Below are 13118 nucleotides of genomic sequence, written 5' to 3' on the forward strand. Positions count from 1 at the left end.
CCTCTGGCTACTTACCCTGTTATGTTACGTTACACCACAGAGCAGGAAAGACATCTTTGTGTTCTTTGTGCTTTTTTTTTTTTTTTTTTTTCTTGTGCCTTCCTGTATGAGTTTTCAAGTCCTCTTGAGTATTTTTCTCTTTACTCTTTCTTCAGTTTCCCTTTTAATTTCTTTTATTTTTTCAGCCCTTGAAGTTTCCTTTATTTTTTCGTATTGCTAGGCCCTTTTAGTCCAGAGCCCTGGCCTCGATTTGAGCACTGCCCCTTTTTCCAGCTCAAAATTGAGTTTAATTTGGCGGTTATCCTTTTTCCGATGTCCAATAATACCTCCAGTGGCTTCAAGAGGTGTACCCAATGTAATCGGGTGATTTTTCATGATGGACCCGCACAACTGGTGCATCGGGTTCCTTGGAGATGACCGTGAGCCTAAATCTTGTTCTGTCTTTTTGCAAATGCTGCTGAGGACACACACAGCACGACAGGTTCAACAGGAGAAGCTTTCTGGCTCCTCGAAGGCCGATACATCAACATCAGCACCGGAAGCATTGGACCCAACATCGAGGGTGCATACGGGTTTGACATTGTCCTCGGCACTGAAGGACCACAATGCTGAGCATCAGGTGAAGCCCAAGAAACATAAACAGCAGTCTTCATAGACACAGGGTGTCAGGAGCTCCAGTACATTGGCATCACTGGTTTACCCAAGAAGCGCTGGCACCAAGAGGAGCACCCCTCCCTTTGGTAAAGGTACTGGTGCACAAGTCTGCAAGAAGCCAGGTCCCCACTACCAGCTGACACCAATGCCTTCTCAGGCTGCCTCTCTTCTGGCTCCCCCAGCTTTGCTGATGCCTTCCTTCTATGAGTGGTTCCATGCCATGCTTGGGGAGGAGCTGGCACAGATGCTGCAGTTGCAAACCTCTCGGGCATCGAGGGCGCTTGCACCAACTGTGGATCAAACCCAGGTTCTTCCTGAGGCTCCTTTCCTGCCAATGCAGAGATCTCTATGCTGGCATCTCAAAGAGTGGCGACGTCAACCTCAGTGCATACAGTACTGCTCTTGACATCGAAAGAGGAAGCCTCCCTGGAGTCAGAGAGTAGGACTGTACCTCTACACTCTTTGGGGCGTGGACATGGATCCACTGAGTCGAGGCAGGCACAGACTTAATTCAGTACAACTTGAGTACGGAGAAGTCTGAATAGGACCGCTCATGGGATTCTGAGGAAGACCCACATTGCTTCTTGAAGGAGGAGTCTTATGGTATACCTTCTGATCCCTCTCCACCTCAAAGTCATAAATCTCCACCTGAGAGTCTCTTTCACAGGTTTTATGAGGAAGATGGCTTCTGCCATCCCATTTAAGTTAGAAACGGAGGAAGAGCCAAGGGTGGAGATGCTGACTGTCCTAAACTACGAGTCTCCTAATGAATGGGACTGCACATGGGATTCAGAGGAGGACCCACATTGCTTCTCAGAGGAGGAGTCTTATGGGATACCTTTGGATCCCTCCCCACCTTAAAGTTGTAAATCTCCACCTGAAAGTCTCTTTCACCAGTTTTATCAGGGAAATGGCTTCTGCCTGTCCCATTTAAGTTAGAAACGGAGGAAGAGCCCAGGGTGGAGATGTTGACTGTCCTGTCACTGTACCATTGCACTGATGAAGCACTGGGAATCTCCCCTCTCAGTGCAGGCTGCACCTAAGAAGGTGGATACGCAGTATCCTATCCAAAAGACTCCTGGATTCGAGATGATCAAATCTGCTGTTAAACAAGCTAGGCGCTCCAGGACTTATGCTTTGGTGCCCCCAGGTAGAGAGGCTAAGGCACTAGACTTGTTTAGGAGGAAAACTGTTGAGGCCTCAATGCTCACTGCCCGTATCCAGTCCTACCAGCTCTACATGAGCCTTTACTTGTAGTTTTTGATCTGCAGTACACTGTCTTGCAGATTTTCTCCCACAGGAGCAAGTCACAGAGCTTCACCAGTTGGCCAGCATGTAGCTGGAATGTACAATATAACTGGCCAGAGGCGCGTATGACTCCTTTGATATAGTGTCCAGACTCTTCAATATGGTTGTGGGGATGCACAGACTGTCATAGCTGCATGTCTGTGACCTAGAACTGGTGGTTCAGGAGAGGTTGGTAGACTTTCCTTGCAGGGGTGCCAACTTGTTTAGAGATAAGGTAGAAAAGGTCAGTGAAACATCTGGACACCATCCAAACTTCATCTGCACCCTCCAGCTGCATCCTTTTCCTCACAGACGTTTTTGAGTGGACCTCTCAAAGGCGTAGGTTCCTGCAACCTTTCCGCTCTGCCCAGCAGCCCCAGGCTTGGCTTTCTCGACCTCGCCAACCCCGTCCTCAGAAGCCCCATTCGAAGCAAGAGACAAGCTTTTTACTTGCTCCAAGAGAGCATAGCTGCACTCAAAGTAACCATCCTGGACAGCCTACCTGTAGGGGGGAGGCTGAATTATTTTCCATCATAGGTGGCTCCTTGTAACCTCCAACCAGTGGGTTCTTTAAGTAATTGGTCTTGCTCATGCCCTGAATTGGCATCAAAGACCACCGAATTGCCCACTGAGAGTGTCGTCACTCAGCTCTCACCACAAGCAAGTATTTGTAGAGGAAATCTCCACTTTTCTACAAGCCAATGCAGTCAAATTCATGCCATCAGAGGACAAAGGGAAGGGATTCTATTCCAGGTACTTCCTTGTACCCAAGAAAATGGGGATTTTGTCCCATGCTAGACCTAAGGGCCCTGAACAAATTCCTAGTAAAAGAAAAGTTCAGGATGCTTCTCATTATTCAGAAAAACGATTACTTAAAGGATGCCTATACTAACATTTTAATACTTCCCAGTCACAGAAAGTATTTCAGATTTCGAATAGGGAAACACCATTACCAGTATCGCACACTGCCTCACGTTAACTCCCAGGACTTCACCAAATGTCTATCGGTAATAGCAGCGTATCTACGCAGGCTAGGATTGGAATACATAGGAGCTCTGCTAGATACATTGTAGGCTTGGGCTTTTCTTCCACAAGTGAGAGCAGAGATGTTTTCAATGCTCACCTCGCAAGCAGTTCGCAGATCGGCAAATATTGAGATTGATGGGCAACATGGCCTTAACAGTGCATGTCACTCCCACAGCACATCTCCACTTCAGAGAAGCCCAGTAGACCCTAGCTTCCCAGTGGTCTCATATGGCTGGGAGTCTAGCGGATGTCATCGAAATTCCTCCAGAGTTAACTCATGCCCTTCTCTGGTGGTTAATTCAGATGAATTTTGACTGCGGGACTACCATTCCGAAGTCCACCTCCTCAGAAGGTGCTGACAACCTAGGACGGGGAGCTCGTGTGGATAGGCTCCACACCCAGGGCATTTGGTTGGCTCAGGAAACAGATCTCCATATCAATCTGTTTGAGCTCAGTGCCATTTGAATCACTCTAAAGGCTTTCAGAGATCAGCTACAAAACCAAATTGTTCTCATCCAAACGGACAACCAGGTTGCAACGTTTTACCTCAAAACAAGCAAAGGCGGGATTATAGGATTCTACCACTTGTGTCAGGAAGCAGTGGGGATGCGGCAGTGGGCCTTCCTTCATGGGATGGACCTTCAAGCCACATACCTCCCAGTAAAGGACAACTGCCTGGCACACAGTGGCCTCTCAATATGGGTGTAGCCCGCAAGCTCCTCTGAGAGTGGGACACCCCCTCAGTGGATCTTTTGCCACTTATCTCAACAGCAAGGTCCCTCAATTCTGCTCCAGGCTCAGATCGCACAGAAGACTAGCGTTGGATGCCTTTCTCGTACATTGGAGAGAGGGTCTCCTGTATCCTCCAGTACCCCTTATAGAGAAGACTGCTGAAAATCAAGCAAGACCAGGGAACTGTGGGTTTCTGCCAGGCACTTGTTACCTGGATTGGCCACTGTTGGAATCAGGATAGTGGGCTAGATGGACCATTGGTCTGACCCAGTATGGCTATTATGTTCTTAATCATTCCTTACTGGCTGAGGCAGATATGGTTCCCGTTTCTTAAGTTATCTTCTAGAGATTTGGATTGTTTTCCAACCCTCATCACTTCTACATCCCAACTTCCAATCCCTGGCTTGGATGTTGAGAGCATAGAATTTGAAGCCTTAGATTTGCTGGAGGGTGTCTCCCACTTCTTGCTGGCTTCCAGGAAAGACTCTGCTAAAAGGTATTACTCATTTAAGTGGAGGAGGTTTGCTGTCTGGTGTGTGGATAAGGCCTTAGATCCCCCCACTTGTCCTACACAGAAACTGTTTGAATAGCTCCTGCACCTCTGACCTGACAACCAACTCTATAAGGGTTCATCTCAGTGCAATTAGCGCTTATCGCCATGTAGGAGGTAAGCCCATCTCTGTACAGCCTCTAGTTGTTCGCTTCATTCGAGTTTTGTTATTGACAAAGCCCTGTATCAACCTCCAACTGTGTCTTGGGGTCTCAACGTTGTCCTCACCCAGCCAATGAAAGCGCCTTTTGAGCCACTTGATTCCTGTCATCTGAAGTATTTGACCTGAAAAGTTGTAATTCTGATGGCAGTCACTTCAGCTCGCAGGGTCAGTGAGCTTCAGGCCCTAGTAGCTGATCCACCTTACACTTAAGTTTACCCACAATAGAGTAGTCCGCGCACACCCTAAGTTCCTTCCTAAGGTAAGTGTCGGAGTTCCACCTTAATCGGTCAATTGTTCTGCCAACATTTTTCCCAAAACCTCAAATGCCCATCCTAATGAGAATGTACTGTATTCTTTGGATTGCAAGCGCCTTAGCATTCTATCTAGAGTGCATTCTATCTAGAACCAAAGGCAATAGACCACGCAGCTTTTTGTTTCTTTTGATCCAAACAAGATGGGGGTAGCCATCATCAAACGCACAATTTCCTCCTTTACTTGTGCCCAGACTGGTCTGACTGTAGAGGATCATAATGGCAAGGCTCATAATGTTAGAGCGATGGCTACCTTGTTAGCCCACTCAAGGTCAGCCTCCATAGAGGAGATTTGCAAAGCTGCGACGTGGTCATTTGTCCACACATTCCATCTAATTACTGCCTTGAGCAGGATACGCAACGTGACAATGAGTTTGGGCAAGCAGCCCTTCAGAATTTGTTCGGTGTCTAGAATCCATCTCGACCGCAATAGACCCAGTTTTGTTCTGTTTCAGGCAGCACCTTCACAGCTTAAATGTATATAGTTTTCAGGCTGATTTGACTTCATGGCCTTGATGTTTCGAGTCCCTATTAGCATAGTTTTCGGTGAGCCTGTTAGCTAGGGATTCCCAGCTGTGTGAATATGAAGGCCTGCGTGTTCTTGGAGAAAGTGAAGTTACTCATCTGTAGCGGATGTTCTCTGAGGACAGCACACCAAGTGTTTTCACATATCTTCCCACCTCCCGTTGGAGTTGTATTCGTTAGCATTATGAAATGACGGAGGGACCTGTGCTCATGCTTAGGGGGGAGGGGGGGGAGAAGGCACCAGCGCATGCACAGTGGGGCGCTTCCAGAATATTCTGCATTAATATCACTAGTCAGCATCCACACTGGGCTGTACATCACGCAGCTGTGAGAATACTTGGCCTGCTGTTCTCGGAGAACACCTGCTACAGGTGAGTAACTTCGCTTTATCACCCTGTCTCTCTGTCTTCGTTCATCTTAATGTCTTCAAAAGCTTATCTTTTCCTGCATGTTTCCTGTCCTGTCACTCTCGTATCTAAACTGCTATCAAATGAGCAGGTGTGCCAAAAAGGGCTTGCAGGTGGAGACCTTCAGAGAGTTCTGTGCAAAGTTGCCAGGTCTGCAGGTTTCCCGCCCAATTGGGCGGCTTTCCGCGACCGGTTGTGGGCAATTTTTGCCGGCTATGGGCTGTGGGAAATTGGTTGGCTTTTAAAAAGCTGCGGTGCGGATTTGGGCGCTTTTCTGGGGCTTCTATTGGTCCAATTTGGTCCAATAGAAGCTTCGCAGAGGCTGGGTTAATGACGTCGGGGGCGGGGTTAGTGACATCAGAGGGTACATTGTGGGCGGGGTTTAACGGTGAGTTTTAGGCTGGTTTTGGGTGGGGAAAATTTTTTCAATCTGGCAACACTGGTTCTGTGGCAGTAGTTGAGAAAATCAGTGCAATCTGGTGCATGCTTACTGGGTTTAGAGTGACCCTTGTCATTGTTTGGGTTTCTTTTATTAGGAGAAATCTGTATGAATGAGGTTTCTGCATGGCCTGAAAGCTTGCTGGCTTTCAGACCTCAAGCATAGTTTTTCCTCCTATGGCCAGTGCCACCTTTCTTTCTTTTGTTACGTTTGTACCCCGCGCTTTCCCACTCATAGCAGGTTCAATGCGGCTTACATATTATATACAGGTACTTATTTGTACCTGGGGCAATGGAGGGTTAAGTGACTTGCCCAGAGTCACAAGGAGCTGCCCGTGCCTGCAGTGGGAATCGAACCCAGTTCCCCAGGACCATAGTCCATCACGCTAACCACTAGGCCACAATGAAGATCTACACTGGAACTATTAAAACATACAAACACTAAGACCAATTAGATGAAGTTAAAAAGTCAGTGCCGTGCAAAAATAGCACAAAGAGTGTTTATTTGGCTTTTAGCTTGCCCATTTTTTAAATGTAGCTCAAGGTGAGAATTTATACACTTAACCCCTGAATCTTGCCTTTTATTTTCTTTCCCTTTCATTGCAACTCAGTAATCATTACTACCCCTAGCAACAAGATACCATATTTAACGTATATGACAGTGGTTACTTAATCACCCTTGAATTTTAAAATAATAGGAAAATTATTTTTGCATATGATAAAAATTTGATGGAGTAATTAATTCATTAATTGGTTGTTTTCTTTAAACAGTACAAGCCAAGAGTAAGAAAACCTTAGCGAAGCCTGGTGTAAAGAATGTTGTTGTTGTGGATGGAGTTCGTACTCCTTTTCTGCTGTCAGGTACCTCGTAAGTATATGACTTTTTTTGTTGTTTTTTTAACAAACTTTTTTTTTTCTTTTTCTTTTTTTTTTAAATCCTTTATTCAAATTTTTTAAAAATCTCACAAGATAATGATGAGACATTGCAATCCACATTAAATTTACAGGAAAAAGAAAAAATGTTAACGAAAAAGAATATAGATCTTTCGTCCACAATTAAAGAAAATCTGGATCCAAGACTTTAGAAATACAATGTAAAGGAAAAAACAAAAACAAAAAAAAGGCACAATTGCTACCTCTGTAAGTCTAACTCCAGCCTGCTACTCAGGGAGGGCATACAACATTCACTTCAACTCTTGCATCTAGAAAATCTTTAAGCTGCTTTGGGTCCATAAACTGATACTGTTTAGACTCTAGCAATACATTACAAATACAAGGGAAACGTAGAACAAAATTTGCGCCTACAGCCTCGACTCTGGGGCGCAGCACCAGAAAGGCCCTCCGTCTCATCTGCGTTGGCTTAGAAAGATCAGGAAAAATTCTGATTTTAGAACCCATAAACAGTCTTTCTAAATGTCTTAAGGAAAGTCTTAGAACAGCATTCCAGTCTGGCTCCAACACAAAGGTGACCAACATAGTAGTCCTATGGGTAATAACTTCCAACGAGTTTTCCAGGAAAGAGGTAAGGTTCATTGCTTCTCCCATTGGTTGCAAAGGGGACTCTCCTAACTTCCCCTTGGGGTTCCAGATGTATTGGGCACGCGTAATGGGAGGTAATGAGTCCTTATCCATCCCTAGAATCTCAATCATATATTTTCTCACCATCTCCAAAGGAGGAATTAAAGGAGACTTGGGGAAGTTGAGAAACCTTAAGTTAAGTCTTCTAACCTGGTTCTCCAGGTATTCTAAACGTTTATGAAGAAAATTATTTTTTAACAAACTTTTATTGCAGTACAAGGCAAAAACAATATGCAAAAGATAACAGATACACAGTTTTTTTTTTCAGTGTATCTAGCTAATACAGACCACTACCTAACTATCCATGAACAGTCCCAAAAGTCCCCCCCTTACCCACCCCCATCCCCCTCACCCACCCCCATCCCCCTCAACTCTATTGTATTACTAGATCAAACCCTAGGGCACCTATGTTGCCTAATCCACTCACTTCTTTCCAATGTGTATACAAGCAACAGCAGCGTAAAGCCATCAGACGATACACGGTATACCACTAATCCAGCTTCAACACTACCTTTTCAAGGCTGGGGACCTGGGATATTTTTCACCGATCCAGCTTCAACACTACCTTTTCAAGGCTGGGGACCTGGGATATTTTTCACCTACTCACCACCACCATTCTCGCCACTGTCATGCCTAGTCTCAACAATAAATCCGCACCACCTGAGATTTGGGGCTCCAGTGCGTTCAAGAGAGCCAGCTCCATACTAGGATCCAAGCTCTCCTGCAGGATCTGTGAAAACATCCTGAATACTCATTGCCAAAAAGCTTTCACTAGGAAACATTCCCACCACATATACCTATTTGTCCCTTGCAGGCCACATCCATGCCAACACTGATCCATGAAGGAAAGCCCCATAGCCCTAAGCCGCACTGGTGTATAATACCACCTCAGTATTGCCTTATAGCCATTTTCCACCATTACCGTGAAGGTACCCAGCTTGGCCATACTCTCCCACAGTACCTCCCACTCTTCTACACCCAAGCTCCTCCCCAGGTCAGTCTCCTATTGTCCCATTTACTTATGTTGTCCCACTCCTTTACAGTTCAGACACTCATAAATCTGAGAGAGTGTCCCTTTCTGTACCACCAGACCAAACAGCCTCTCAAAAGGGCCCTTGCCTCGCCGTAAATCCTCAACCGCTCAAGGCCCAGCAAGATAATGTTTCACTTGGAGATGGGGGAATAAATCCCGGGGTTGTAGCTGATAGCGCGTTTGCTACTCTCCAAAAGGCCGTACTGTCCCCAACAAAAAAACTGTCCCCAACAAACCAGACATTGTCTTTCCCATCTCTTAAATAATGCCTGATCCCTCCTTGGAACTAATTCAGTATTATAGAGGAGCGGTGTGTTTCAGGAATAAACCTGACCCTCCAAAAGCTTCCCTCGTACCGCCCGCCAAATTTTCATTGTAAGCTCCAGCAAAGGCCCTCCCCTTCCGTCTCTGTCTACTTTCCAGTGGCAGCCAAGGCAGATGCAATAGGGGTATATCATCTCCCTCCTCTTGCTCCATCTTCACCCGTTGTTTAACTTCCCTCGTCTGCCAAGCCAAAATTGCACGCAACTGCGCTGCATAGCAGTAACAGCGGATATTGGGCACTGCCAGTCCTCTCTCTTTTTTCCCCAACCAGTATGTTTGGCAACTCATGGTTGCCGACCCGTCCAGGTAAATTGAAAAGACAAAGGTGTTGCAAACCATTTCATTTACTAGAAGGAACCATGTCTGGTAGGGTCATAAACAAATAGAGGAGGCGAGGTAACACCATCATCTTTAATACCTCAGTTCTCCACAATCATGATACCGTCACCTTATGCCAGCTGTCCAGATCCCACCAAATTTGACCAATCGGAGACTTATATTCAATTCATAAAGACTCTCCCCATTTCGTCCCATCACTATACCTATATATATCTTAGAGAGATACTCACCCATCAGAATGGGAACTGGGACCTCAAAACTCTGACCACATCCGGTAAAATGCGCACATTTAAAATCTTTGACTTCCCCATATTTCCCCGAAACCCGTCCATAAACTTCCAATTCATCCATCAGTCCCCGCAAAGAGGCCTCTGACTTCGTCAGTGTCAATAGAACATCATCAGCAAAAAGATTTCTTTTATGCTGTGTTCCGTGTACCCACATCCCTACCCCTGAAATCAAGACATCCCAAATTCTATGGGCCAGGGGTTCAGTAACCAATGCAAAAAATAATGGCAGTAAGGGACAACCCTGACATGTGCCCCTCTTAAGACCGAATGTCTCAGAGTAACCTCCATTACTGGGTTAGTATATACTGTGTGAATCCAATTCAAAAACCGGGGGCCAATCCCTAAAACCCACAATACCCGAAACAAAAAGCCCATGACGATCGAAGGCCTCTGCATCTAAAGACAGCAGGAGATGGTCCTGACCCATTCCCCGTGCCCTATGTGTCACATTAGGAACCCTCCAAATATTATCCCACATCTGACATCCACTCAAAAACCCAACCTGGTCCAGATGTGTAACCCCCGGAGCGATACATGCTAGACGATCCATCAACACCCTAGTAAATATTTTGGTATCAACCCCCAACAAGGAGCTAGGGTGATGAGCTACACTGTGTGGGGTCTTTACTCTCTTTCAGGATACAGTAATACCTGCCAGATGCATAAAATACAAAAATTGCGAACCCTCTCCAAATGAGTTGAAGAGACGAACCAGAAGCCCCACGGTGATGGAAGCATTTGTAAAATGCCACCATGAAACCATCCAACCCTGAGGATTTCCATGATTTCAGAGAGCGAATGACCCGCTACACCTCAGTTCCTGTAATAGGGTGTTCCAGTAGGCCCCCATCCCCGTCTGAAGCCCTGAAGGCCAAGATTTTCAAAATAGGCATCCAGTTCTACATCTGATGGTTCATGCTCAGGTGTATATAACTCTGAATACAACTCCACAAAACGCTTCCGAATGGCCCCCTCTTTCCTCAAAAGCTCCCCCAACTGATTTCTTTTTTTTTTTTTTTTAATTTCTTTATTATATTTTAACATGTTAAATACATCTCCACATATTTGCAACGCTCCTCATATGTGTACCATTTTTATCTCTTCTTCTATAACAATATTTGCAAATAAACTCTTAACAAACCTTCCCCCATTCCTCCCCCCCTCCCCTTTCTTAGTGTGGTGATTTACATGTTTCTTTCATCTGTTCATAAGGTTGCCAAATTTGTTGAAACCTATGTAAGTGACCTTTTCTCAATGCGGTCAGTTTCGCCATCTGATGTAAATAATCGAGTTTATGCTTTACTACTTGAATATGTGGCACCTCTATCTGCTTCCATGCCCTTGCCACTGTCATTTTGGCTGCTGCAAAAATCTGGCTAGCCATTTTATGTTGGTGTAGCTTACATCTTTCCGGTCGGAAGTGCAAAAGACAACACTCCGCCCGATTTGGATATTCTATCTTTGTGATTTGGTATACCATTGCTCGAATTTGGGTCCAAAATGCCTGTATCTTGGGACATTCCCACCATATATGCATAAATGTACCTCTATTACCACATTCCCTCCAGCAGTTCGGTGATATCCTATGGTATATTTTTTGAAGTCTATCTGGTGTATAGTACCACCAGTACCATATTTTATAACCATTCTCCGCCACTGCCTGAGTGATAGAGGCCTTCAATAAATATCTGAGTCCCCTCATCCAGCATTCTCTTGTAAAAGTTTGTTGTAGGGCCCCTTCCCATCGTCTCATATAATGATCTTGAGGGTTGGACATTTTTAATAGTGCCTTATATAATCGTGACACTCCCCCTTTGCCCCCTCCTCCCTTAATTGCCCTTTCTAGTGCTGTTTCTGTAAGTTCCAGTTCTTCCCCTGCCCGTCTTTTTATATAATTCCGCAGGCTATGATAGTATGCCATATCCCTTTCATCCAACTCATACTCCTCTTTTAATTCTTCAAAATTTTTAATTTCTCCACTATTCCATATCTGGCCTAACATGTATAATCCCTTACGGGCCCAATTTTTGTATACACTATCTGCTTCTCCTAACGGAAACCCCGGAGCCCCACATATAGCCATTTGTAAAAAATATCTCCTCTCCGGAAACATTTTTCGTCGTATCCGTAACCATGTCTCCAGTAAGAGGCCAATCCCCACTGGCACCCTCCTAGTTAGAGACATAATTTCAGTCCCCTTCCTCCAAAGTATATCTCCTATATAGCGGGTACTCAACCATGAACGTTCCCAGTGCAGCCATTTTTTGTTATTCCTAGGAGTCCATTCCGCTAATATTCTTAGTTGGGCTGCCTGATAATATAGGTGGAAATTTGGTACTCCCATTCCCCCTTCCACTGGCAGCTGAAACATCATATCCCTATTTACCCTGGGGGGTCGCTTCCTCCAGATGTAGGCAAACATTTTCCTATTTAATTGTTGGAAGAACTTTTGTGGAATAGGTATCGGGATGGCCATGAACAAGTATAATATCTTTGGTAAGATTATCATTTTTATAGCATGGATTCTTCCCAGCCATGATATAGTAAGTCCTTCCCATCTGTCCACTTCCTCAAACAGTTCTTTGATTTTTTTGGGATAATTTGCTTGATATAATCCCCCTATTTCCGGTGTAATCTGTATCCCTAGATAGCGAATTGACTTATTTGCCCATGCGAACGGAAACTTATCTGTTATCTCTTGTATTTCCCTAGATGGTGTTGTGAGATTTAATATTTCTGATTTATTTATGTTAATTTTAAATCCTGAGACCCTTCCATAGTTTGTCATCACCTTCATTGTCTCTTGTATTGATTGTAATGGATGAGTTAATGTCAGGAGAACGTCATCGGCAAAAAGCATTATTTTATGTTCCCTTTGCCCCCGTACTACTCCCCTTATATCTTTGTGTGTCCGTATTATCCTAGCTAGTGGTTCGATTGATATTGCGAATAATAATGGGGAAATTGCACATCCTTGCCTTGTGCCTCTGTGCAGCTCTAGTATGTTAGTATGTGTCCCATTTATCTTTAATACCGCCATCGGTTTCGCGTATAGTAGGCGCAGCCATGTCATAAATCGCCCCTCTATACCTATCTGACGTATTACTGTAAATAGAAACTCCCAATCTACACGATCAAATGCCTTTTCAGCATCGACTGAGAATATTATTGTTGGTGTTTTTTCATCCTGTATTTGTTGTATGATGTGTAACAGTGTCCGAGTATTATCATGTGTTTGACGACCCCTAATGAAGCCAGTTTGGTCTTCATGTATTAGTCGTGGCATTACCTCCTGTAGGCGGCGTGCCATTATTTTAGTAAAAATTTTATAGTCCGTGTTCAGGAGAGATATTGGCCGGTAGGAGCCACACTGTAACTGGTCTTTACCTGGCTTTAGGAGTATGATCACTTCAGCCATCCTCCATGAGTATGGCAACTCTTGTGCCTCCTCGAAGGTGGCA

At 44.9% G+C, this 13118-nt stretch overlaps 1 protein-coding gene across 4 annotated transcripts in view; it reads left to right on the forward strand.

Moving 5' to 3' along the window:
* The window catches only part of HADHB (hydroxyacyl-CoA dehydrogenase trifunctional multienzyme complex subunit beta), a 148556-nt gene that overhangs the window by 23613 nt on the left and 111825 nt on the right, over positions 1-13118 (forward strand). For all 4 annotated transcript variants that reach the window (XM_030198642.1, XM_030198640.1, XM_030198641.1 and 1 more), the window contains one exon: positions 6865-6961. In XM_030198642.1, the coding sequence (XP_030054502.1) occupies positions 6865-6961 (97 nt within the window). The remainder of the gene's footprint in view (positions 1-6864; positions 6962-13118) is intronic.

The sequence above is a fragment of the Microcaecilia unicolor genome, chromosome 3 (assembly GCF_901765095.1).
Source record: "Microcaecilia unicolor chromosome 3, aMicUni1.1, whole genome shotgun sequence".
NCBI classification, from domain to species: domain Eukaryota; kingdom Metazoa; phylum Chordata; class Amphibia; order Gymnophiona; family Siphonopidae; genus Microcaecilia; species Microcaecilia unicolor.